Here is a 21452-nt window from a genome sequence, read left to right as displayed (position 1 = left end):
AGCAATTTAATAAGAAATAATACATTGACCCACGGAAATAGTGAAATTGGCGCCTTTCAGACAACGATGTCTGAATACAACCTGTGTTTTTTCTTTATTATTATTAAAGATACATACCCAATTGTAAATTCTTAAACGATTCTTGTTTTGAGTTAGAACCAATTAGCCAGATTGCTCCTCCACAAAGAGTTGTTGACCAAGACTCCACTTTTATATGGTCTGCAAGATTGGTTTGAAACTGGAACTTGGAAAACGATGTTTTCTGCAGAATCCAAATTCCCAAATAAAATGCTCCAAGATTCTTCACAAGTTTCAGAATCGGAAGAACTCATGAACATGGTCGGAGCAGAAGATGATTATGAGGAGGAGGAAACTCCGATGTTGCAGGCCTCCCCTCGTAAGAACCCTCGTTTAATTTCATCTTTAATTTCTTGTTTTCTCTCAGAGATACTTATGAATTGATCAGTGTTTTCTGATTAATTTAAGACCCTTTTGATTTTGATAGACGTAACAGTCGAGCATGCAATCTGCACTGAAGTTTTTGCCATCGATGATCATAAGAAAACGATAAGAACGGGTAAATCTAAACATCCTTTTGTGTTTCTTGAATTCAAACTTGAAAAGATAGCAATCTGAATAGATTTGCTTTGAGTCAGGCACCCTATGGACTACAATTGCTCACATAATCACTGCTGTTATTGGATCCGGTGTACTTTCGCTCGCTTGGAGTGTGTCACAACTCGGTTGGATAGGAGGACCAGTTGCATTGATCTGCTTTGCGTTGGTAACCTACGTGTCTTCATCGCTACTTTCGGATTGTTACAGGTCTCCTGATCCTGTTACCGGAACTAGAAACTGCTCGTATATAGATGCAGTTAGAGTTATCCTTGGTACTACCTCCTCAAAGTTTCTAAATCTAGCTACTTATAGTTTCTAGATATCTTACGAGAATACGTATGACCCTGTTAGATTACTCTAAAATAGCCCTTGAGGAAAGAACGGAGATTCCATTATATTTTGGGAAGAAAGGGTCCAATCTAAGCATATGTGAGACTCCAAGGGCCTGCTTGTTAGCAGCTTAATGACCTTAATGGGACTCGGAACTTATTCCCTCAGTTATGCAATGATTGTTTGGTAGTGACTTAATGATATAGAAAATGTCTTATTCAATAAGCTTCTTGGGGGAGCTTTATGCAGAAAAGCCAAGTGTTCTCTAACCTGTCCCTCCCGATTTGAAAGAACAACAGTTCATTCCATCTCTGGAAAAACCCTCCCAAACAAAAATCTACTCAATCTATACAGACAGATTACACAGACAGTTTCATCCATACAGGACTTAATGGAAACCAACCAAACAGCCCCTAACACGTCCTTCCAAAGTGTTGAGAGGAAGCTAGACGCCCGGGGGCTGTTAGACTTTGATCCTTTCTTCTCAACATATGGAATCTCCCTTCTCTCCCCAAAGTTTCTTTTGGAGAATAATCTAATGAGGATCCATTTATCCTTGCATGGTATCAAAACTGAAATCTACTACTCGGGGGACTTGACACTTTGGGAGAATCTACACCCTTTTAGCCTCTGTTGGAGAGGGAGTGTTAAGAGTCCCACATCAGCTAGACTTGGATCATTTCTCCTCTATATATGTTGGAACCTCCTTTCTCTCTACAAGTACTCTTTTGGAGAATAATCTAATGGGGTTCCGCTTATTTTTGTATTTCTATTATTTGGTCAAAGAAATTGATAGTACTCCAGGTGAAAAACAGGCATGGTTATGTGGTTTTCTTCAATATTTGAACTTCTATGGGACTGGTGTTGCTTATGTGGTTACAACTTCAACTTGTATGAGGTATTGCCACCCTTTTTTGGCTTCTTTTCTTTTGGAAATCATTTTAGTCACAGATAGTAAGTTCTTTCAGAATCTAAGCATAAGACTCATGTTAAGGGGAAAACCACAAAAATATGAAAAAATGAGGAACGCCGTAATAACCATTCACTTGTCTGGTATGCACAAGTGCATAAAAGTAATTGAAAATGTTTCTAAGTTTCTATGCACATGTGCATAACGGACAAATGAATAGTTATGCAGGGTGTTCCTCAGTTTTCAATTCTTTTTTGTGGTTTTCCCCTAAATCCAACCCGTAGGCATGAAATGGTGTTTTTCTTGATTCTTATGTTGATGTTTATATAACAGTGCAATTCAGAAATCAGATTGTTACCATAAAGAAGGGCATGAAGCTTCTTGTGAATATGAGGGCAATCTTTATATGTTCTTGTTTGGAGTTATACAGATTCTTATGTCACAAATACCTGATTTTCATAGCATGGTGTGGATATCTGTTATTGCTGCCATCATGTCCTTCTGTTACTCCACGATCGGTTTTGGACTTGGTGTGGCTAAAGTAATCGGTACGTATGTATTAATAGTTCACAATTATGCTGTCAAATTCCATTCGACAGTTTCTAACGAACGTTTGTAACTGCAGAGAACGGCAAAATATATGGGAGCATCACAGGAGTCCCAACCATCAGTGCACCCCTGAAAACATGGCTCGCTTTTCAAGCACTTGGTGATATAGCTTTTGCTTATCCATATTCCATAGTTTTTCTTGAAATACAGGTCAGCAATCTATTTTAGGTTGACAAATTGGAATTTGAGAATACGTGGAACCCTATTAAACTACTTTCCCACTCTAGTCAATGTGTGATTTTAACACGCCCCCTCTAACGGAGGCTAAATGGACACAATTTGTTCCGGAGTGGGCTAGACAGGTACAAATTGACCCAAGGGGTCCAGTGCCTAGAGCGCTAGATCTTGCCTCTAATACCATGTGAGAATATGTAAAAACCCTCTGAATCTCTTTCTAAAAAATCCATTGAGAAGAAAAAGAACGTAAAAAATATGTCTTAGATCTGGCTGATATAGGACTCTGACCTGTGACGTGTGATGCTTGTTTTTCTTGTGTTTAAGGATACTGTGAAGTCACCCCCATCGGAGAACAAGACTATGAAAAGGGCATCGGCTATTGCAATTCTAGTTACAACCTTCTTCTACCTCGGGTGTGCATGTACCGGATATGCAGCCTTTGGGAACGATACACCAGGAAACCTCTTGACTGGATTCGGTTTTTATGAGCCTTATTGGCTCATCGATTTTGCTAATGCTTGCATCATACTACATCTAATCGGAGGATACCAAGTAAGGGGCATATTCATTTTAGAACTGTAAATAATTTGACTGTTAAAACTGACTAACACAAACCTACATCCTTTTTTGGTAATAAAAGCTCTACAGTCAGCCGGTATTCGCATATGCAGAAAGATGGTTAACTGGGAAGTTCCCAGGAAGTGGATTTCTGAACAAATTCTACGGCTTAAAGCTGCCATTTTTGCCCCATTTTCAGCTGAATCTATTCAGACTAAGCTTCAGAACATCGTATGTTGTGTCAACAACTGGAATTGCAATGGCGTTCCCATACTTCAATGAAATATTGGGGCTTTTAGGGGGTTTGAATCTATGGCCATTGGCAATATATTTTCCAGTGGAAATGTATATAGTTCAAAGAAAGATAGAATCTTGGAGCAGAAAATGGGTGGTTCTGCAAATCTTCAGCAGTCTGCTGATGGTGGTATCAGCAATGGCTTTTATTGGATCAGTTGCAGGGGTCATAGAAGCAAAGATGAGCTAATCAATGGACCAACAATAGTCATTGTTACTTTAGAACGATCTCAAAGAAGGATCAACTACAGCGTACAGATACATATTGATGCTAAATCCGGTGGTAACCAAATGTAAATAAGCATGGCTTATTTTATGTCTCATGCCATTATGAAAAATTGATGTCTTCTTCTTCTACTTGTTGAGAAAAATTACAGTTTCTATTGGACTACTTATCAAATTTACTTGCTTGTAGTACTTCTATTTGTTCTTCAAACATAAATCAGGCAAAATATGATGATGAAGATGATGTATCTGCCAAAACCTGCAAGTATTTAAACTAGGAATTAGAAACATATTTATGGGGTTTTTAAGAGTAGAGAAAAAAAAATTATAATCTTGCCTCGAGTTGTTCTTCAGTGAACGAATCTTTCTGAACGCTCCAAGTATCTGCATGGGTGCGGCGGAACTCTGCAACTGCTTTTGTGACAGTGGTTTTAACTGGGGAGGGCTCTCCAACGAAACGGGCCAACAAGGTAGCATGCTCAGGCAACCAACTAAAACAAAAATAACGACAATTAATGGATCATCTTAGAGAACGAACAGGAAAGCCAAAACAAACCAAACGAGCCCAATATATACCACCAGGAGAGTAGAGCGGCTGTTTTTGCAGTGACCAGTATAAAGATGAAATAAATAATTAGGCTACTCGTTCTGTTAAGAGGTACCTGGGCATATCATAAGGAACCGAGAGCACACAAGCAACCAGAGCAAGAACACGACCATGTACGGAGGCTATGGAAGGACCACTACTTGAGCTTCTGCAGTTTATAATAATAAATGGATAGAATTATTAGTTACCCAAAAATTAAAACATGCTAGATAACCACAAAAGAAATGGAAAACTAAGGAAAAATTTAATAACCATTCACTTATCCGGTACGCACATCTGCATAAAAGTGATTGAAAATGTTTCCTGGTTTCTATGAAATTGTGCATTTTTTGCACATGTGCATACCGGACAAATTGCTTTTATGCACATATACATGTCAGACAAATGAATGGTTATAGTAGGGCGTTCCTTATTTTCCATCTTTATTGGTTTTCCCCTTAATCTAACCCTATGTACATATACGCATACATACATAGAACCTTCCTCTATATGGGGGCAGATTCAAACGAGAACACTAACTATTTAAGAAAACAAGAAAAAAGTCGTTAATGTACAAAATCATATATGATTCACGTAACAAATCATACATGATCCGGGAAACTTTGTCCCACGACTTAAGTGGCCTCGAAAGTCGCCCGTTTCCAGTTAATGTACAAAATCACATGATTTTGTACATTAACGACCTTTTTCTTGTTTTCTTAAATAGTTAGCGTTTTCGTTTGAACCTTCCCCTCTCTCTCTATATATATAACCATGGTTGGTTGAACTCAAAATAATAGATTTATAATTCCTAAAAACCAGAAGGGGGACCTCTGCTTTCTTCTTTTCTGAAGCTTCAAAGCCTCGCTGTAAGCTCTCTCACGGAAATCCTTTGATAGTTCTCCATCCTCACCCTTCATTAAGCCAGCTAAAACTGCTGCTGCATGTTCCCTTACCTGTACCAAAAGCCCAATTTTCAATGGCGTCAACCCCTCTAGTCAAGGATTCAGTAGGAGTGCAAGAAAGCTTCAAAATATTGTTCATATGTAGCAATTACTTGTAACCTTCAAAATTAAGCATCACTAAGCAATACCTAACGCTTAATTAGTTGTTTTAAGACCTTAACCTAAATACTTTATAACCTCCTACATAAGGTTCAACCAAGCGTAGCCTCATTTTAGAAGGATGTGAACAGAAAACAGAAGTTGAAAGAGAAAACTGTCTGGTAAGAGAAGTTATAGTTAGGGGCCGTTTACCAAACGCTTACCCGGGTAAGTGTTCACCAAGTAACATTACCTCACCGGATGAATATAGCAAGTACCAAGAATCTTACCCGGTATGAGCGAGACAAGGATCAAGAGTCTTATCCAGTAAGTGAGGGCGGCGACTCTTACCACGGTAAGCGCTTACCGGGTAAATTGTTGTATACTATGTCGTTTTGGTGGACTAAAATCTTACCCGGTAAGTACATAATAGTGTTAAATTTTACCGGTAAGCACTTACCAGGTAAGTGTTTGATAAACGGCCCCTTAGACTACAAGAAATGAAGAAATAATTCATATTTGGGAAGAAGGAGAAGCCAGAAACTCGCCTCTACTTGATTATCTGTCAGTAGCTTCTCAACGGTTTTCCAGATTTTCTGCTTCTCATCATTCGAGAGAATGAAAGTGTGCCTGTGAGAATTGAGAGCACGTCATGACTAAAGATGTTTCCAGGGGAATATAAACAACACAGAATACTATGAAGGATGTCATAAGATAAACTAACTGTAACATGCCCGGCCAACCGTACCAGATAATGTCAGCTTTATCCACATTTAGACAGTTGGCCTCAAGGTTTTTAAACGTGTTTGATAGTGGAGGTATCCAGTCCCTTATAAGGCAACTTTTGTTCCCCTCCCAAATGATGTGGGATCTAACAATCCACCCCTCAGGAAGCCAGGGCCCTTGCTGGCACACCAGTTCGGTTCCTGGCTCTAATACCAGTTATAACATCCCTGGCCAACCGTACTAGATATTGTCCGCTTTTATCCACACTTGGACTCAAGGTTATAAAAACCCGTCTGATAGAGATCTCACACTAACATACGATCCTATATATGTGCATAAAGCATTCAAGAAAATAGCTGCATACCTGTACATAAAGCTCCGTAGAAAAGTTAGAGTTGCAGATCTGGTCCGCCAGTTAGGATCTTCAGCTGAAGAAAGAAGAATTGATACCGCCTTTCGGAGATGACCATTTGTGAATATTCTCCATTTCAATAACTCGAAAGCTGCCTTGGCCAGTATTGACAAATCTTTGTTTGAAGTTTCCTTCAAGATAACAACAACTCGTAAGGAAGTGTGGAAACCTATATACCATCTGAACCATCTTAACCGTACAAGAATGGAAAATCATCAACTATTTTGATGAATTATTAAATATACTCACCTGTAAGGAGATCACAGGGTGAAGGAAACCCACAAGAACATCCAGCAGGAATGCCGATCTCCCAGACTTCATTAATGAGATAACAAAATGAAACAACTACACATAAAAGAGAGCAGATTTTAATACTTTTGAAAAGCTATAACAATGAAATAAACACAATTCCACTAATAAGTACCGTTTCCATCCATTGAACATCATCTGGTGAGTTGCTATCTGATCCAGAAAGTGCATTCATTTCTGCTAAGTTCTCCAAATTGTCAGAAGGATTAGCGTTCTGAATTGCCACCACGAGTTCAGACGCTCTTTCTTGTAAAAGCTGATCCCAACTCTTTCCATGTTTTCCATTTATCATGCTATTTCCCTCCTCAGGCGTATTGAAGGATGCATGTAGTCGGATGTTTGAGCACAACACAGAAAGGGCAATAGCGATTGCTTCCCTGACCTATTGGCATGTACATCAACAACAAGTACAGAGATTTTTATAGAACACTTTTTCAAATAATGTCATATGAAAAGACAAATAGGACGCTTTATTTCAAGATTGTCCTAAAAACTTGTTAAGACCCAAAAAGCGTTCCATCAACTTATTATTGCACCTTTACAATTGTTCGGTCCTATAAACTTAGGTCCTCTTAAGCAGTCTATTAGGTCAGTTAGGGGCTGTTTGGTTGGTTTTCCATTAAGTCCTGTATAGATAAAGCTGACTGTGTGAATTAATCTGTCTGTATTGATTGGGAGGGTTTTTCCATAGATGGAAGGAGCATGTTTTTTAATTGGTAGGGGCAGGTTTGCAATATACATGGTGTTCTGCATAAAGCTCTCCCTGAAAAAGCCACTTTATATATATCATTAAGCCACTACCAAACAGTCTATTTATACCTGACCGAATAAGCTGTGAGTTCTGTTAAGCTAATTAAGTGCTAACAAACAAGCCCTTAGACATATTCACGTCCTATAAGCCGATTTTGTCGTAGTGAAAATATCAACAAACATACTTACGTGGGCAGTGGGATGGCTCATTTTATCTAGCAACTCCTGCAGTAGTTTATGGTGGAGCTGAATTTCTGACAAAGGCATCCTCGGTGGAGAGACCTCTATCAAAGCAGCAGAAAGAAAAGAATACCGCTTGGCAACCACAGTTGTAGTTACTGTTTGAGGTAACGGTTCAATCAGACAATCCAAAATCCTCTGCCTTAAAAGAGGTACTTTCATCCCATATTTTCCCTTCCCAGTAACTGCATAACGTATACAAGCAGCCCATTCTGGAATAGATTCGACTGATGGTGCAAGAAGGATATTCTGCAATTGGACCATCATCCAGCTATCCCAAGCTTCTACGAGGCCAATAACATCAGCATGCAGCAAACCCGCAAAAGCCTCGGCAGCAACACACTGTTTAGACCTCTCCTTAGCGTTTACAAACTCCTCCAATGCACTCTTTAGCGATAGTAAAACAGGGGCGCCACATTCTTGAACTAAACGCTTGAATATACGAGCAAAACTTGAATAAAAAGTATCGCTTCCGAAAAAGGAAATCCAAGTGGGTGTACGAGGCCATGAAGATGAAAAATCGAAATAGAAACGAGTGATTGATTTATCTGCCAAACTTTGAAACGAAGAATTTTCATGGCCTCTGGAAGATGAGTTTTCAGTATCACCAATAATATGGACATTAGAAAGGCTGTCAAAAGTCTCGCTAAAGAATCCTTCCTCCTGAAATATATTACTCAACGTCCCTTCAAGAGAGGATTTGGTATTTTCTTGTAAATCCCGTGCAGCTACAACTTGTTGCTCAGCTGACAGCTTATAAGGTGATTCTTTCAGTAACATATTTAGAGCAGAGATGGCCAGTATTCTCGTCTGTGGAAGTTGACTTTTCAAATTCTTTAGGAAATGACCTGAAAGCCATACACAAAAGTTTATATAAAATAATAACCAAACCAAACGAGAATATAATAGTATATACATATAGGATGGGAAAACCACAAAGAAAATGAAAAATTGAGAAACTGGTAACCGTTCATCTGGACGGTATGCACATGTACATACAAGTAATTTTAAAGCAATTTGTCCTGTAGGCACACGTGCATAAAAACCAAAAAATAGCTTCAATAACTTGTATGCACATGTGCATACCGTCCAGATGAACGTTACCAGGGTGTTCCTTAGTTTTTCGTTTTTTGAGGGTTTCCCTCAGAACCTCCCTCTATACATACATACATACATACATACATATATAGAAGAAGCATCGTGTAAGAAGGAGAGTTAAGGTGAGAAGCGTAAGAAGGGATCTCGACCCTTGATCACCTTCAATCTCAAACCCACCCATGAATCGTGCTTGATACAAGGATTGATCTGGTGCATCTCGATGCATCTCATCCTAATGTGCATCCAAGGGTGGAGATCCTTCTTACGCTTCTTACCTTAACACTCTTTCTCACCGGAAATCAATCCTATATATATATATATATATGCAGGTTCAGTGGAAAACCGTAAAAAGATGAAAACGTGAGGAACACCCTAGTTGGTAACCATTCATTTGTACGGCATGCACATGTGCAAACAAGTAACTTGTAAGTAATTGTTCCAGTATGTGCATGTGTATAACATGCACACTTGCATAGAAACAAGGAAACATCTTCAATTACTTGTATGCACATGTGCATACCGTCCGTCCAGATGAACGGTTACTAGAGTATTCCTAGTTTTTCATTTTTTTGGGGGTTTTCACGTGAACCTCCCTCTATATATACATATTCCATGTCATACTGAAGAGGACTTGAGGTGCTGAAATTAGGCCAAATTAATTTGCAAATTTATTAACAGCATGAACCAAAAAACTAACCAGCAGCTTCACTGAGAATCTTTGACGACAAGTTGGGTTCGTTTCTAGATGACATAGCCAACAACAGTAGAACCCTGTTGGCCATCAAGTTATACCTATACAAAACAGTTGAACAAATTTAGTAGATGTTTCATATAACCATCAATAGAAAGTTTGGATGACCATATATGGAGACGATGAATCATCAGATTTTAAGGGGACAGAATGTTTACCTCCAATGCAAGTTAGTCGACTCAAAACTCATAGAACCTATCTCAGAAACCAAAGATGCAAAGTCTGTCCCAGAATGGTCCGCCGATTTCTGGAAAATGTTTCTAGAGATTCCCGCAAAATAGATGTTGTATTTGACAAAAAGCTGTTAATATTGACAAATGGTTGTCATAGAGTTAGCAGGTATAATACAGGAAAATAGGCTATTGAATCATCTTAGAACATTTACCGAATTGATAGCTTTCTGGGTTTTCAAGGATTCATGATGAGAACTGCAAGCGAAAACGAAAAAGTGTAAGACAATCTCGCACCACCACTAGATTCAACAACTATAGCTTGTATTATAATACACACACACACACACACACACATATATATATATATATATATATATGAAAAAGAGTAAGACAATCTCGCACCACCACTAGATTCAACAACTATAACTTGTATCATAATATATATGTATATATATACTCACCTCAAAAGAATTCCAAGAAGGAAAGATGAGAAAGATTTTGGTTCCTGTATTCAGAGACAACGGGAAGAAATCATGTACGAAAGAAAATTGGAATATAAAAATTGAAGTCCTTGCAAATTTGTAAATGATAAAATACCAATGTGAGATGCTTGAGAACAGTTTGAGTTCCGAGGACAGCACAAGAACCTAAGACTGCATATTCCGGTGAGCCAGGATTTCGCAAATTCTCGGTAAAAGTAAGTACACATTTTGCAATGAGAGATGGCCATCGTTTGATCATTTTGACAAGAGATCTCCCAGCAAGCCTGGAGATAAATACAACATAAATTAAGAGAAACGAGAAACTTTTTCCTTTCGAGGGAGAGAATAACAAAGCGGGGAGAATATCAAAAGGGTATCAGAAGTAGATAAGAGAGCAAATATGTAGAAGAGAACTCACGTGCGAACAGTATCATAGTTATGCACAGATAGATTTAGAAGATCATCCATCAAAACATTCACATGGTCTGATGGAGATGCATTTTTACTTGTACGAAATAAATGATACGATGCTTGTGATGTTCTCCATGTATTGTGCATGTATGCTTTATCGATGAGTGCCCACCTTGGCCTGGAATTAAGGAACAAATCAAAATTAGGAAAACAAAAAATTCGTCATTCTGAAGGATATAAAGGGGTTATGTATAAAAAACTTACCTTTTCTTCCCTTTAGAATGAGATGGCACAATGAAGTTAACAGGAGGTTCGATTATGGCAACAGATTCCAATTTCCATGCCTGCCTATGGTTACTCCACTCTTCATATTCAGAACTTCCTGTACAGCAAGTTAGTCAAGAAACAAGTCTAAATAAGTACTCGAAAATAGATACCGACGCCCATAAAGTTGCAGTGTACATTACCATAGTTCCCCAAAGCCTCGATAATACGAATAAGGAGTAGCAATAGAATGCTGTCATCTGATTTTTTCTCAAGCAAGTATCTGCAAGTAGCCAAAGGTTTAAGCTCTTAGGCAAGTCATGTAGAGAAATGAATTTAAGAGAAGAAATAATTGAAAGAAGGGAAACACGATAACCGGAGAACAGATTTACTTGGAGGCTATATGGATGATATTAGCAGCTTTTTCCCGCAATCTAGTACTACCAACACTTGCCCCCGTTGCTCCCGCGATTAAGAAAGGCGGATCAACCTTACCGTTCCTAAAGGATGGTATGAAATCAGGCAAACATGACAAAACACCTTGCAATGAAGAGTCTATGCGCAAAAGAGTCACTTTCAAGTGGTCTTTCTCGTTTCCTGTGCAACAGAACCAATGGGAATTCATAAAGTTGCAACCTTAACTAATAGCTACAAGATGTCTGAACTTACTCTTGACTATATATATATAGGGTTAGGTTCAGAGGAAACCCTCCAAAAAAATGAAAAACTGAGGAACACCCTGGTAAACTGATCATTTGGACGGTATGCACATGTGCATACAAGTAATCTGTAAGCAATTTGTTTGGTATGCACATGTGCATAACGTGCACACGTTCATAAAAACCAACAAACAACTTCAATTACTTGTATGCACATGTGCATACCGTCCAGATGAAGGTGTTCATCAGTTTTTCATATTTTTGGAAGTTTCCCCTGAATTTCCCTCTATATATATACACACACACACACATAAAAACAAGAAATTCTTACGGATAGGAGTTTCAGGTATACCTGGATCAGAGTGAATGTTATCTTGACATATTTTCAGAAGCTCATCTAAAGCTGAATTGAGATGCAGGTTCAAGAGATCATTGGCAAATTGTATTTCTTCATCACTAGGGATATGCCACTTTGGGCCCGTAAATGCTTCATCATTTGAAAAATCTTTAATACTTATCCATTCCTCCAGTGGGGTCAAAGAAGAATGGCGTGAAACAGACCTGTGAAGCCAAATAGCACAATCCCCTTAATATCGACACATTCACATTGTAATAGAGACTGATTTACAAGAAGAGTTTACACAAGTTACAAGATTATCATAATTATCATTATTAACGTTATTATCGTCATTGTTGCTAATGTTATTATTATATTGTTATGCAACCACCACAAGGAACATACTTGTACTGATCAACAGGATAATAGAGAACCAGACTTCCAAGGAGGGATCGAAGGACTTGATCACCAGCTATGTTAACCTGTCAAATTATGAAAGTAGCAACGAGTTAGTGTGTGCGACATTAGGCCCAAAAAATTGTATCCAAAAACTACAAGAAACTAAATCAAGACTGCAAAAACAGCCAATAAAAAGGCAAGAACCATGCCAACAAGAAGGATACTTACGATCCTGCTTGGACAAGTTATCTCTTTTTCCTTATTATTCTTTTATATATTTTATCTGCCTTTTCTAGGTTTCTTTGTTACTTACCCTCTTCAACATTTCATACAAAAATAATCTCAAAACCCCATTGACGCTCCTATAACTCCAACACTATTTCAACATTGTTTCTCCTTGGATTTGCATTCTAACTTCATCATTTACTAGTGGGCTTCTCTCAGTGAGATTACCCACCAGTGGTTTTCTCCTGCATTAGGTTTCCACGTAAATCTTGGTACTGTCAGTCTCCTATCTGTTATGCTTCATTATATTGCTTCAAGTTTATTGCTCTATCATTTATCAAGTTTGACTGAATGGATATCTGTATTATCTTCCGCATTGAGAACATCATTGCGATGTTGGACTTTTATGCCTAGTTTGACCTCGACTGAACGTTGATTTAGGACTTGAAGTTAATGTATGTGGGCATCTAAAGAAATATGGGAAAAATGGACATGGTCGGCTTTTGTTGCATTTGCAAGGTTCAATTGTTGTCTAAAGTTATATAAACTATTCATGCATAACATTTGTAATCGAATTGCAATGCCACTAAGTTAACTGAACCATCAAGATAATGGAAAGAGATTTAAAAAACCTTCCAAGATGGGGATTCAAAGGCAGAATGTATAGCCTCCTTAAATTGATCCTTGTAATGAAGAAGTGAAGGACCTCCATAACTGATTGCAATTGACAAGACCTTCAACTGGTAATCAATTGATGTTTCAAGGGCTGGAGAAAGTGTCGCTCTTGCCTACAATTATACTAAAGATAGTAACACAAGAAGCAAGTCAAACATAAAATAAATGATTTAGAAGAGTTACAAGAGAAAAAACCTTATTCAAAGATGGGGTCGTGAAATTTCCACTTCCACCAAAACCCGTCAGAGGGATTCCTTTCAAAGATGATATAACCGAAGATAGAAGAGGTTCAACAAGGTGATTAACAGCCAATTCTGGATTTGAATGAATGCAAGCACAACAAAGAAGCCCAACTTCAGCGATAGCTCCAGGTAGAATATTGGTCTTCAGAAACTTGGAAACTTTTTTAATAGCCTGTTCAGTATAAATAGAAAAGCTTACGACCTTGAACATAATGGAACAGTTCCGTTCAATATGAGACAAAAGATTGAACCTGGTTGTACAGGGATCTTGAAAGTCTTCCAAATAATATTTCCAACATGCAGAAATACTGAGGTCCATCCTCAACTAGGAACGTTCCAGATGTAGCAGGTGAATGAACATCTTCATTTCTGCAGGACACCATTATTTTATTTTCCAAGTGTTAATTGGACATATGGAGGCTAACAGAAATAAGAAAAGATGCAATTTTTGTTTCCTATACAAAATACCCTTGTAACATCCCAGGCCAACCGCACCAGATGTCCACACACTGTACTCACGGTTTTAAAATGTGTATGCTAGAGGAGCTATCCAGTCCCTTATAAGGCAACTTCCATTCCCCTCCCTAACCAATGTGGCATCTCAAAATCCACCCCCCTTGAGAGCCCAACGTCCTCGCTATCACACTAGTCTGGTTCCTGGCTCTGATACCACTTGTAACATCCCAGACCAACCGTACAAGATATTTTCCGCTTTGTCCACACACCTGGACACGATTTTAAAACACGTCTCATAGAGGAGGTATCCAGTCCCTTATAAGGCAACTTTCGTTCCCCTCACCAACCAATGCGGGATCTTACAATCCTTCTGTGACCAAACTAGCTAAATTCCAAATTTTAGAGGGAGTAAACATGAAAAAAAACAGGAGGGTATTGCATCTTGATGATACTTACAAAACACTACTAGGTTCCAAGTGTTGTAACAAAGAAAATAGGCGGCATAAGAACTCATCAAGCCATTCTGAAAAGCGTTCTGCAGGCATGAATGACAAACTATCTGTATCATCATCCAATGTCGCCATCTGGAATTGGCAAATCAGTTAGATAGAACATTTCTTCAAAAGTGGTACAATTTGATCATTCATATTATTTTTTGTTACATTGGAAAATATGGAGCCAATCAGTTGCATAGTTGCTAGGGTCTTGGGTGGATCATTCGCATCCATCCCAAGCAAGGCATTGGTCAGCGATATCATCAGAAGATCACGGAACATATCAGCATCATTAATGTCATCTGTTTCCATTGGTGAAGCAGATAGGGACATAAAAAATAGTGATCGTCCAGAAAACGCCACTGATGTCACGGCTGTTTTCAACTGATGGGTTGCTGTCATCTAACCAGAAAGAAATGCAAGAGGAGTTAGTGAAATCAATCGCTCATCTAGATAAAGCAATCTCAGATGAAAACCTGTTATGTCACTAACCGTTTCTAATGCCATATGGAATCGAGAAACCAAAAAGGGTAGAACCAATGAAGGCTCCACATAAGACAAAATGGACGTTGCAGCAGCAACTGTTTCAGAAAGGTTTTCATTTTTGCTGTATTGACCACGATCAATTAACTTCAGAACAGTACTGACAAAAGATTCCCTTTCTGATTGTCCTAGGCAAAGTTCAATCTGTTTATCTGGTTTCCTGTACCAACAATTCCACACTTACAAGAAATCATATATATTTAAGCGAGCAAAGAAAAGGATGATAAAATTGGATAAAAACTATGGCAAAATGGTTCTTACTCTTTCTCTTGTTGTAATCGCTTTTGGAATGTATATACCAAGTGAAACAAAAACCTCTCTAGCGAGTATGTCCAACGACCGCCATTAGAAGGATGGTAATATCTGCGAGAAGTATCCAAACATGTGAATATACATCATAACCACATATGTCGTTGAAGATGCAAGTAACAAAATCTAGAAAACAAACTGTTCTAAGAGGTTGACCAATTTCTCAAAGTGTTGTTGGGCCAAGCTACCGGGCTTTAATAGATAAACCTGCAGCATCAAAAACACAGGATAGAGATATAGAACTGTTAGGGACCAAATATGAATGAAAAAATTGCAGTTCTATGAATTAGCATATTGATCTTACAATTGATTTTGCAATGGCCTTGGATGGAGTGTGTGATCTATTGGAAAACAGGAATCTTGTATTTCTTGGGACATCGATAGAGAAAGGGTATGATCCACCCCCACTAGCCACGGGCACCTGTAGAAGTGAGTAATATTATATACTTTTTCAAGAAGCAAATAGGCACAACAAAGTAACAAACTTTAATCTGACATCATTGATTTTTGTTCCTAAAGCTATAATATATCACTTGCGGGAATGAATATCTTGTCCATTCAACTGTTGTTGAAACATTGCTATATTTTATTTAGGGACTGTTTGGTTGGTTTCCCATTAAGCCCTATATGGATAAAGATGTTTGTGTGGATTAATCTGTCTATAGATTTTTGTTTGGAGGGTTTTTTTCACGGATGAAAGGAGCGTTTTTTTAACTGAGGGGCAGGTTTGAAAAAAACTTGGCTTTGTGCATAAGATCCCCTTAGACGCTTACTGAATAAGCCACTTTCTATATCATTAAGCCACTACCAAACAGTTATATATAGCTCACCGAATAAGCTATGAGTCTCATTAAGCTCATTAAGCTGCTAACAGACAGGTCCTTAGAGCCAACACTATATATTGGACGATATCTGCTGAAAGTACAAGTTTCTTAGATTGTAACTAGTAATTATTAAAAGAGCGAAGTGATAATTTCTACAAGACAGTACCTCAAACATGTTCAAGAATCGACTGAATATTTCAGGTAAAAGGTCCTCCCAGTCCTTAGATTTGTAGTTCTTAATTACACGGGCCATAATAGCTGCCCATTGGCTGTTCCAGAACTGGCAATTTGGTATAGAATCCCACTGAAGAATACATGTGTTGATCCATTCACTGTCAAGACAGGGAAGGTGATTAATTTGTTTCACTAATTAACGGCATCAAGAGAATAACAGAACAAGCATCTATAAATTACCGTGAATAGAAGTCTTCGTTATTCAGGTTTGTAGGAAGGAAGAGTCTCACAAATCCAGAGCCTTCAAAAACTGAGTTATGCCATGGATTTTCAAGTAGAGATCTGAAAATTGATTTCATTCAAATTCAATGAGTTGGTGACGACCAAGAGTCTAGTGTACAACTCTATTGGTCACATAAAATTGCAACAATAGACACTAAGTGCGTACAATAAGAGTATCTTCACATTAGTCATGGATAAAATACCATCTACCATGTCGAATTAGTGTGCTTGAAATTAACTTTTGGTTCCCATATTCAAGTAAATCTTGTGGACCAAAATCAGGATTATGACCACATTATATTTCTGATCCCTATTTGTATTTTAGTGGGTGTGTAATGATGAGTTGGAGATAACTAGGTGAGCTCAAAAAAACTTTGGCAAACATTAGCAGTGTTTTAGTCACTCATGGCGTTCATGGCACAAGGTATTCCTTAGAAGGTGATGTTAGAGCACTAAAAGCATAACTTCTCTTCTACAAATAACATCCAAGACCAACACAAGATTGAGGCTAAGTGGCTAACAACCAATTAGGTTCTTTTAATAAGATTAAAAGTATGTCTCTCTCAATGTATCCCCCACGCTTTACAGTGTGCTTCAAAAGCGATCTCCAGTTGGCATAAATTTGCTTCTTTGGCTTTTGAACAAAAGTATATTTTTCCAAAGAATAAGCCCCTCACTTTCTAGTGCCGTTTCCTAAATGTTCATTTAAAAGCTATTCCAGTTGGCATAAATTTTATTGTTTGGCTTTTGGGCAAGCAAAATGACTTTGACAGGTTCTTTCAGCAAGTTATTTACCTCAACTACTCGATAATTTACTCCTCAGGCTCTTTATGTGGTAGAATCTAGAGCAAATCATAACTACTAGTTTGGTCCATATTTCACGAAAGGTACCTTTAATTAGCATTTATCCAGTACTAACATTCAAGGGAAATTATTTGGATTTTTTTATTTTTATAATCTCACAATAGCCAAGAGAAATCAGATGACATCTCTTACTTATTCTATAAATTATCATCATTGTTGCCAACCAACCTGAAAATGGAAGTTAGAAATTTACCTAAACTCGGACCATATCTCATGGGCAGAACCTGGTGGAAAGAACCTGCGGCAGGAACGAACAAGGGAAGTGACAGTCTCGAAATGTCTTTGCCTTACCCTCCATCCCTCTGGTCCTGTATTCCTGTAGCAGATATGCAATAAAAACTCATGATTACCATCAAAATGGGCATCAACATCAATGTAATTTATCCAGATCAACTACTAACTGATTTCTTATAATTTGATCCATATAATAAAGTATATAATAATAAAGCAAGCTGAAAACAAGCATAGTATAGCGAGTAAATCATGAATAGTAGTACCTTGTAAAGTGTGTTTGGATCAAATTATCATAGAAAGGGCGCCAGTCAACTTTCAAAGTCAACTTCTTGCGAAATTTATTCAGCAAGCTCACGAGAACATTTCCCCATCTCACCTGACCAAATACAAGTGATTCCAATTTCAGTATCGTGGTAGACAGTGAACAGAATACATACACATGGAAGAGGAGAAATTTTGAGACACAAAAGAACACCTGAGCATAAAGCTTGTCTTGTGATGCATGAAAAACTTGCAGCCCAAATTCCACAAGAGAAGCCACATCTTCCAATGACACTTCACTCTTCGCCTTTATGAACCTGCATGATTGATAATAATGAACATCTTGCTGTTTGAAAAGCTGATTCCATCCAACCAAACAAGTTAACAATCATCCAAATTTTTATCACATGCAAATATCTCAAAATAAGTTACACTGTGTCTCCAATTACATATCCAAGTTGCTAGGATATTGAATCAATAATGAACAAACAAGAATATCTTTACTCAATAATAAAATCATTCTGATAACTAGGTTACAAAAGAAGACCAAAAAAACCCAATATATCAGACCCTGAGGCCTGAGGTAGGGTTTATTTAACACCTCAAAACCCAAAGCAACAGGCTGGCCCAATAACTTCATATCCAACTTAAAACAAATGTGGAAGTTATTGGTAGCCCATAAAGGTATCACAAGTCCCATTTTCTATCCATGTGGGACGAGAATTACAGTTTAAGAGCGGTAAGATGTAGGCATACCTTACCTTTGTCTCAAGAGACAGAGAGGTTGTTTCCGAGAAAACCCCCAACTTGCGAAAAATGTATAGTAAAGAATTTAGAAAGCAAAATTTTCTAAAGACAGAAATATAAAAAAACGCAAAGTGCTTCCCAAACTAAAAAACACACACAACACTCCCCCTACCAAAAGAAACTCCCTATTTCTATCAAAAAGATACCGCAAATCTATCTAAAGACTCTTGAAACTCCCCCAAGCAATAAACTGCTTTAATCCACTGCCTCCTCCAAGAACTCTTATATGAGGTCATGCCTAATGCCTCCAAAAATAATACTATAAGTAGTTTCTAGGGAAATTCAATCAGTATAAAACAACATAAAAACAAAATAAGAAAATGAAATGAAGCTTCTGCTCTTAATGATCTGTCAAAGTAAAACCGATCGTTCATTTATAAAATGCCTGTACATGATTAATTTATTTCAGCAAACAAATAAGGAATCTTGCCAATGATCCTTCAGTTCTCACCATTAGGTACCTGCTTAATCAATATTAGATAAGGAATATGAATATCTTGCCAACTAAAAGGGATGATTCCCTTGGGGAAAAGTTAAAAAGAAGAAAAAGAACCCACCACACATTCAAGATTTTGATCACATGCAAACTACAACATCACAAGCAAAGTGATGCCTCAAGATATCCATGATGGTATGTTTGGGGATGTTAATCTCTAGCTACACATCCTAACATCCTCAGGGAAACAGTTAACAAATACCCACATATTAAATATCTTTAAAAATTAATATGAACTAATTGAATCCCAAAAATGACACATCCTAACATGCTACAACAAACAAAAGATGATACCTAGTTCTGAAAGAAAGTGAATTTTGAACTTGTTGGATGAGATTTAATACGCATTACTTCTCACATATGTTTGTCTGCCTAAATTACAATAAAGAGAACTAGACCTTCAAGAAAAGATTAATAATTGAACTGTTCAAAGTAGATAGTTGACCTGTCCGAGTAAAACCTCAAGAACACATCAAGATTTCACTAGAACTCAAAAAAATTCAAGATTTATCCATCAATTTCAACAAAAGAATACTCAAGGCATCAATTATCAAAAAACGAGTGAGAAATTAAAAAATTAACAGTAAAATTAAGTGTAAACAGACATAAAAACAAGCGATCGTAGTTACTGGCATACGTATGCACATAAAATACAGCGAATTAATACTATAAACAAAAAATTGGAGCTCACAGGTTAATGACTGATATCCATTTGAGAGTGGAGTAGACAGATTCTGGATCATCCACAAGATACGATTCTTTCACAGAAGATAAAACACCGGCGAACGATTCTTTCTCTTTCTTGGTGGCGTCGGCCACCGGAGGTGGAAGCCAGGCGTTATACAGATGCATTTCAAACTCTGGGTCTATATATAATTGTATGTATAATATATCTGGACGGGTGTGTGTGTATATATAGAGAGAGAAGGGGGTGGTCTTTTTCTTTCTGGGCAAGACAAAGATTGGAAATTTAGAGCAAATGGGTATTGCGTGGCTACGGGTGACCGGCAACCCAAGTCGGCGGTGAAAGGAACTTGATGTGAAGTTGATTTTGTTGCAACAAACGTTCTTATAGTGCTTTATGTTTTTAATAGGGAAGACCGTGGACTTGGGTTCGGATTTTTTATCACCATGGGAGAATAGAAAATATCTCCACATTCTTGTTTTTTTTAATCAAATCTTTTATTTGATTTTTTCTAATGATGTTGTTGGATGAATGTTTATTAATTATAAAAGATCACACATAAAACTAATTGAATTTGCTTTTTAAGATTCTACGTCTTATGTTTTCTGATTTGTCAGTTTGGTTTCATTTGCTTATGGTTTTTGGGCTTTTTTCTTTAAGTAATTTGATTTCATGATCAAGAAAGACGTAGGGTCGATGATGATGTAACATACCATATAAGAACAAGAAGACTAAAAAGAGAGGTGTTGTGAGACAATAATGTTTTATCAAAACTGAAAACATAATTGCATTATTGGGCGAAGAGAAAGTTCATGCCAAAAAGGATGGGAATTTGCATAAACGAGGATGCTTAGATGAACTTGTGGTCGAACCATGTTAGATAAAATATCGAGCGTATTATTCTGAGCGAAGTTAGAAGATGGATAAATTTAAGAGAGTTTAGATTGGCGTAGTTTAAACACGTTCATAAGATACAGATGATTTCACTGGTGATGAGGGTAGAAAGCATACACCGATAGAAATTGAGGAGGGTGTGGGATGAACAATTGATGATGGATATAACGACTTTAGACATTTTAAAGGACATGATCCTTGATAAGAGTTATTGTAGACACAAAACTAGGATAACAAACTAAGCGGAAAGACCCGTAGTTAGCACAAATAGTTTGAGGAAATTGGATAGGGTGAGGGTAAGGTTAGAGGGTTAACAGAATAACAAGACTTTATACATTTGTACTTTCTTTTTTATATGTTCATCCTATCTTTTTTTCTTTTTGCAGTGTATATACTTTTTAATTCTTCTACTCATATATTTCTTTTCCTATATGCTAGTTTTTTTTCTTTTCACTTCAGCCATACCGTTGCACAAATTTGGAAGTTTAAGAAGATGTAACCATTCTACAAATTGAGAAAAAAGATGTTTGTATATACTTCACTCTTGCACCTTATTTCAAGTGGAATATAATGCGTTTATTTGTTCGGTTTTAATTTTTCAAGACAATATTTATTTTCTCATGAAT

The 21452-nt window shown here is 37.5% G+C and overlaps 2 protein-coding genes across 5 annotated transcripts; one reads left to right on the top strand and one right to left on the bottom strand.

Annotated features, from left to right (window-relative positions):
• Window positions 1-3873, top strand: LOC112500134 (probable amino acid permease 7). Of its 2 annotated transcripts, none has more exons than XM_025103453.1 (8): window positions 1-397; window positions 506-577; window positions 657-890; window positions 1753-1846; window positions 2321-2406; window positions 2484-2617; window positions 2969-3196; window positions 3285-3873. In XM_025103453.1, the coding sequence occupies exons 1-8, from the start codon at window positions 256-258 to the stop codon at window positions 3684-3686; spliced, it is 1392 nt and encodes a 463-aa protein (XP_024959221.1). In that variant the 5' UTR covers window positions 1-255; the 3' UTR covers window positions 3687-3873. The 2 variants fall into 2 exon arrangements, with proteins under 2 accessions (XP_024959221.1, XP_024959220.1); XM_025103452.1 differs by having other exon boundaries at window positions 5-397; window positions 2192-2406.
• Window positions 3691-20258, bottom strand: LOC112500132 (proteasome activator subunit 4). Of its 3 annotated transcripts, none has more exons than XM_025103449.1 (35): window positions 19939-20258; window positions 18159-18261; window positions 17947-18059; window positions 17643-17765; window positions 16544-16645; window positions 16296-16461; window positions 15610-15726; window positions 15445-15512; window positions 15258-15359; window positions 14946-15156; window positions 14622-14855; window positions 14416-14543; window positions 13755-13872; window positions 13457-13675; window positions 13219-13374; window positions 12368-12444; window positions 11978-12186; window positions 11359-11563; window positions 11170-11249; window positions 10967-11084; window positions 10710-10880; window positions 10407-10575; window positions 10271-10314; window positions 10022-10064; window positions 9795-9937; window positions 9583-9677; window positions 7737-8635; window positions 6913-7179; window positions 6738-6833; window positions 6441-6619; window positions 5899-5980; window positions 5139-5263; window positions 4384-4476; window positions 4059-4212; window positions 3691-3980 (listed from the first exon to the last, which is right to left on the bottom strand). In XM_025103449.1, exons 1-35 carry the CDS (start codon window positions 20097-20099, stop codon window positions 3939-3941), a joined length of 5412 nt encoding a protein of 1803 aa, XP_024959217.1. In that variant the 5' UTR covers window positions 20100-20258; the 3' UTR covers window positions 3691-3938. The 3 variants fall into 3 exon arrangements, with proteins under 3 accessions (XP_024959217.1, XP_024959218.1, XP_024959219.1); XM_025103450.1 differs by having other exon boundaries at window positions 11999-12186; XM_025103451.1 differs by lacking the exons at window positions 15445-15512; window positions 15610-15726; window positions 16296-16461; ... (3 more) ...; window positions 18159-18261; window positions 19939-20258 and having other exon boundaries at window positions 14946-15175; window positions 15258-15346.
• Window positions 20259-21452: the final 1194 nt, after the last annotated feature.

Source organism: Cynara cardunculus, assembly GCF_001531365.2.
Source record: "Cynara cardunculus var. scolymus isolate 2C chromosome LG 17, CcrdV1, whole genome shotgun sequence".
Classification (NCBI taxonomy): Eukaryota; Viridiplantae; Streptophyta; class Magnoliopsida; order Asterales; family Asteraceae; genus Cynara; species Cynara cardunculus.
This window is presented reverse-complemented; position numbering and strand designations above follow the sequence as displayed.

Bases quoted from the DNA above. Each gene is read 5' to 3' on its own strand.
- LOC112500132 (XM_025103449.1), bottom strand. From the start codon at position 20,099: ATGCATCTGTATAACGCCTGGCTTCCACCTCCGGTGGCCGACGCCACC. The intron at 16,462-16,543 runs GTAATTTATAGA...CTGTCTTGACAG, and splicing joins AACGAAGACTTCTATTCACG to TGAATGGATCAACACATGTA. The intron at 12,187-12,367 runs GTATGTTCCTTG...TTGGCTTCACAG, and splicing joins TATCCTGTTGATCAGTACAA to GTCTGTTTCACGCCATTCTT.
- LOC112500134 (XM_025103452.1), top strand. From the start codon at position 256: ATGTTTTCTGCAGAATCCAAATTCCCAAATAAAATGCTCCAAGATTCT. The intron at 578-656 runs GTAAATCTAAAC...GCTTTGAGTCAG, and splicing joins TAAGAAAACGATAAGAACGG to GCACCCTATGGACTACAATT. The intron at 891-1,752 runs GTACTACCTCCT...ATAGTACTCCAG, and splicing joins TGCAGTTAGAGTTATCCTTG to GTGAAAAACAGGCATGGTTA.